This window comes from Polyodon spathula, unplaced genomic scaffold (assembly GCF_017654505.1).
Source record: "Polyodon spathula isolate WHYD16114869_AA unplaced genomic scaffold, ASM1765450v1 scaffolds_1866, whole genome shotgun sequence".
Classification (NCBI taxonomy): domain Eukaryota; kingdom Metazoa; phylum Chordata; class Actinopteri; order Acipenseriformes; family Polyodontidae; genus Polyodon; species Polyodon spathula.
This window is the reverse complement of record NW_024473341.1, coordinates 1-5378: the sequence shown is the minus strand read 5'-3', so window position 1 is coordinate 5378 and position 5378 is coordinate 1. Positions and strand designations below refer to the sequence as shown.

At 50.5% G+C, this 5378-nt stretch overlaps 2 protein-coding genes across 2 annotated transcripts; both read right to left on the bottom strand.

Moving 5' to 3' along the window:
- Positions 1-1659: 1659 nt before the first annotated feature.
- On the bottom strand, positions 1660-2954 carry LOC121310225 (zinc finger protein 22-like). Its single transcript, XM_041243526.1, has 2 exons — positions 2867-2954; positions 1660-2360 (listed from the first exon to the last, which is right to left on the bottom strand). Exon 2 carries the CDS (start codon positions 2209-2211, stop codon positions 1735-1737), a length of 477 nt encoding a protein of 158 aa, XP_041099460.1. The 5' UTR covers positions 2212-2360; positions 2867-2954; the 3' UTR covers positions 1660-1734.
- A 945-nt stretch (positions 2955-3899) lies between these two features.
- On the bottom strand, positions 3900-4775 carry LOC121310224 (zinc finger protein 239-like; the record flags this gene model as incomplete). Its single annotated transcript, XM_041243525.1, has 1 exon — positions 3900-4775. A coding segment is annotated over one exon (876 nt), but the record flags the coding sequence as incomplete, so codon positions are not given.
- Positions 4776-5378: the final 603 nt, after the last annotated feature.

Here is a 5378-nt window from a genome sequence, read left to right as displayed (position 1 = left end):
ACAGATTCAATTCTTTTAGCCTGTCTGCATATGACATGCTTTTTAAGCCCGGAATAATTCTGGTCGCTCTTCTTTGCACTCTTTCTAGAGCAGCAATATCTTTTTTATAGCGAGGTGACCAGAACTGCACACAATATTCAAGATGAGGTCTTACAAGTGCATTGTACAGTTTTAACATTACTTCCCTTGATTTAAATTCAACACTTTTCACAATGTATCCGAGCATCTTGTTAGCCTTTTTTATAGCTTCCCCACATTGTCTAGATGAAGACATTTCTGAGTCAACAAAAACTCCTAGGTCTTTTTCATAGATTCCTTCTCCAATTTCAATATCTCCCATATGATATTTATAATGTACATTTTTATTTCCTGCGTGCAGTACCTTACACTTTTCACTATTAAATGTCATTTGCCATGTGTCTGCCCAGTTCTGAATCTTGTCTAGATCATTTTGAATGACCTTTGCTGCTGCAACAGTGTTTGCCACTCCTCCTACTTTTGTGTCGTCTGCAAATTTAACAAGTTTGCTTACTATACCAGAATCTAACACATCACACACACACTGACTCACACACACTCACACACACACACACACAATGACACACACACACACACACACACACACACTCACACACACACAATGACACAGACACTGACTCACACACACACTGGATCGCCTGTGGCGGTGGGTCTGTAACTGGTCCCATTGCAGCGCCGCGCCCCACAGTACAGAGCCGCTGGAGCCGCAATGGCGAACCACGTGGCTCCAGTTTCGTGCCTTCAATCGACCGCCTGCCCCGGGGAGGGGGCGGGGCCGGAACGGAGACCAACCAATGAGGCTGAGAGCGTTGCTGCTTCAGCCAATAAAGCGCGGCCATCCCAACCAGACACGCCCCTCTTTTTCTAGTATATCTATCTACACACACATATATATATATAATTTCACAGAGAGCTGTTCACGGTCCAGTTGGTTTACATTCCCCAACACTCTCTTCCCTTCACTAAAATTAATTGACAGGTTGCAGAATGATAACAGAAAATGAGACCCAAACAGGATAAGTGATCATATTTATTAGCCTTGAAACAGGACCTATAATTCGACATTAAGAGCCACAGTTATTTCCAAAGTTATGGAAATAATATTTTAAAACCATTCTGCTCTGCTAAAGGTAGCTTATTCATAACCTCTCCTTGGCTGATCTACTGAGAGTCTGCATTTAGATCGGACCACACAGCTTTGGGCAAAGAGCTCATATCATACAAAACATAACCTAGATCTTTTATTCAACCAACAAAACTACAAAAGGGTCTCGCAACTTCTTCTTCGCAAGTGTGTAAGGGGCAGTGCACAGTTCTCTCTTCCCCCCCCCTCTCTTTGGTCCTAAACAGTGTTTTCAGAAAGTTTAATATTTCGTCTTGAGGCAAGGATCAGATACTGTCTCCGTGGAAGTCCTGAACTGGAATCCATTTGTCTAACAATTCATATCTTGTCTGAGCCTCGTTTTCGGTGGCACGTTTTGACACTGTGGTCCTGTGTCGGGCCAGGTCCGGCATTGCAATTCTCCCTTTGCAGTCCGGTGTCTGGACCCTGTCCCACATCATCAGAAAGACGTCAAGCGTGGGTCTCTAGTCGTTTTTTCTCCAGAAAAAGCCGAGAGAACCTTTCAATGGCCGAGTGAGACCGACAGGAGCCGAGAAAAAAAGACACAACTGACAGCCCCCCCCCCTCTCCTCTTATTTCCGCTGCTGCTGAGCTCTGCGCGCTTCTCTCTGACTGCCGCGCGCGTGAGCCTGGCTGTGCTGCTTGAGCCCCGCCGAGTGCCTGAACCTCTTCCCGCACGCCCCGCAGCGGTACGGCTTCTCTCCGGTGTGGATCCTCAGGTGGATCTGCAGCCCGTCCACGCGAGTAAAGCTCCTCCCGCACTCCGGGCAGCGGAACGGCTTCTCGCCCGTGTGGATCCTCAGGTGGTCCCGGAGCGCCCCCTTCTGGCTGAACCGCTTCCCGCACTCCCCGCACGGGTAGGGGGTCTTCCGAGCGTGAGCCCGCTGGTGTCTCTTCAGCGGGCCGAGCTCGACGAAGCGCTTCCCGCAGTCGGGGCAAGGATGCGGGACTTGCATGCCACCCTCAGAAAGCTTTGCCCCTCTGCTGTGGGCAGGGGCATGCCTCTCTTGAGCTGCGGTCGCGCTGTTCAGTTCTAAGGCTTCCTCCATCAGGTGGAGTGGCGCTACTTCAACAGATTGGAGATCAGGAGCCTCCTCTTTGACACAGGCAGACCCCTCGGTGTCTTCTTTAACACGTGCAGCTCCCCTCTCTACTGAAGCTGCTCCTGCATCCAGATCAGCCCAGCCTGCCTCATTCCCTGTGCCATGAAAACAAATGCAGAACACAAGAACCAATTCAATATGAGAACAAGGGAGCATTATTCAGCAGCTTTCACTGGAGTCTATGAAGCTGAGGGAGTTCATTCTATATAGAGGGGGTGCAATTCAATATGTTAACAAGGGAACATTATTCAGCAGCTTTCACTGGACTCTATGAAGCTGAGGGAGTTCATTCTATATAGAGGGGGTGCAATTCAATATGTTAACAAGGGAACATTATTCAGCAGCTTTCACTGGACTCTATGAAGCTGAGGGAGTTCATTCTATATAGAGGGGGTGCAATTCAATATGATAACAAGGGAACATTATTCAGCAGCTTTCACTGGAATCTATGAAGCTGAGGGAGTTCATTCTATATAGAGGGTGATGATGCAGTTTAGAACAGTTGTGTTTGGAGCAGTTATAAAGGCGGCTGGCGATCGTTTCTCAGCGTCGACGGTTTGCACACACAGGAACAAGAAACGAAAGATGAATGTCCTCTTACCAGATCTGTGTTGGGAGGATTAAATCAGTCACAGTTTAACAGTCCAGAGCAGTAGAAACGAATTTACAAAAAGGCAGGTGTGTGTCCCCCATCAGCTCAGTGGCAGCACCTTCCCTTGGCTTGTGTTTTATACCCGATGGCACCCCTGCGCTTTGCCGTGCAGCGATGACAGGGGCTTGTTCCTGATCCTCAGCCAAACCTGGGCTCCAGTCCAATTGTAATTCCCGTATGATGCAAAGTGTTGAGCACATATCAGAATCGAAATCACACACAGTGCCTGTATAGAAGCTTCGAATGATCCTTCACGCTGGAGCTGGGTTGGACTTTGCTGAGCACTAGATGGCGCTGCTACTCATTTATAGACCCCCCCCCCCCCCACCCCCTTGTGTCACGTGACCGGAGCAAGCATGCGGGACAGGAGCCCGACTCTGACACAGACGCCAGCAACAGAGAGAGAGAGAGAGAGAGAGAGAGAGAGAGAGAGAGTTTGAGACAAAATGAACAATCCGTCACGAACCAGAAGATAATAACCCTACTGTGTCCTGGACAGCCCTGGGTCAATTCTAATCGAGTGTCTAATCAATTCTAACCTGCGTAATTGTGACTGCCAATAATCGATCGATTCCAGATCAATTAAACAGTCAGCATGTTCACGCGCGGAGGTGTTCGTGCGACTTCAGAGTGTCATTATGTTTGCAAATGGCTGCAGCATGACCGGAACTAACTGTCTCGTAATTCTGCCAGACGCCGGGTGTGGTTTGGGCCGCCTCCACGCGACACAACCTGGCTGTTCGCTTCTAGCTTTTTGTCAAATTGACGGCCGAGGCTTTGGAGCTTCTGTGTTCTCATTCGTGATTTTTTTTGTTCGACAGCTTCTAAAACCTGCTGCATCAAATTCAAAGTCCTGAACATTTTGGTTGTCTACCAGATTTCCGCGTTTGGAACCCGTTCTGAAACACGAATCCACAGCTGGAAATCTCTGCGGTCCCGTTCTGCCCCCCACCCCGCCCCCCCCTCTCCCGGCTTCCTCTGTTTATAACCCGTAGTTAAGCGGCATCTTCCAGTCGCTGTGGCCCGAGTGCAAATTCTCCCCGCAGCTGGCAGCCCCCTGGCAGCGGTGTGCCTTTAGCTGCTGGGAGTATGTGAACCTGGCCCCGCACTCGTCACAGCAATAGGGCTTCTCTCCGGTGTGAATGCGCAGGTGAGTTTTAAAAGCCGACAGCTGATTGAATCTCTTCCCGCAGGCAGAGCAGTGGTACGGCTTCTCCCCCGTGTGAATGCGCTGGTGGATTTTCCGGTGCTCCAGCCGGCTGAACCTCTTCCCACACTCGTCGCAGCGATAGGGCTTCTCTCCGGTGTGAATTCTCCGGTGGTCTCGGAGGTGGGCCAGGCGGCGGAACCTCTTCCCGCAGTCGGAGCAGCGGTGCGGTTTCTCCCCCGGGAGGGAGACTCTCTGCTGTGGGCTTTTCCCGGGATCCGAGACCTTCCCGAACTCGGGAGAGCGCGACCTGGTCCCTTCGCCGTGCCAGCGTCCCACGCCGGGAAAGTGGCTCAACAGCTCCGAAGCCACGTGGTGGACACGGGTGTCGTTGTATTCTGGATTGGGGACTTCAGTGCAAAAGTATTCGAGTTCAGGGAGCTCCTCTTTAATGCAGACAGTCTCTAATTCAGCTCCATATTCATGGCTGTGGACAGTCTCCGTTTCAGCTCCATGCTCCTGGTTGTGGACAGTCTCTGTTGCATCCCCATGCTCTTGCTCGAGGACACGGTCTTCGGGTTCCTCTTTCACGGACGGCAGCTCTGTCTCCGATCTCCTCGTCTCGCAAGCCAGTTTCCCCACCGCACCTGTGTCTTGAGAAACAGAAGACAAGAAGCCATTATCCAAATTGCGCACGTTTTCCAACACAAACGTGCATCATGGGGGGGGGGGGAATAACTCAGCGATGAAGAACGCTTGCAGTCGGTCCAAATTGAGTCATTTCAAGAGCTGAAATGAAGCAGGAGGCAGGGGCGGGGCTACCACCCGGATGCTCGGCACGGCGTGTTTTTCGAAGGCAGGAAGCTACATCCATATCACCCGGAAACAAAAGGACAAGCAGAAACACAAACTCCAGTCGCAGTGTGTTTGGTCTTTGATTTACCATTCTTGAGAGAAGGTTCGCATCTTCACATGAAAAGGTCTTCACTGTACAGCGCCACCTTTTTCCAGATTTTATGGAGCATTTATTTAAATGATACGTTCCCAGTGTGTGCGTGTGTCTGTGGGTGAGTCTCGGTTTGTCCCAGTGCGTGTGTCCCAGTGTCTGTCTTAGCGTCTACAGCTACAAAATCCCTTCCCAGCCTGCTAGGCTTTTATACTCATGTTTGCGCTTGCAACAAAATGCTTCACCTGCTCTGTCTGCCCACGCCACAGCCTTGCAACAGCGAGGCGGCACAGACTCTACAAGGTGGCCCAGAGATTCAGTCTGCACAACAATTATTACTCTACTGCTCAAGAGCCCGGTCTAAGAGG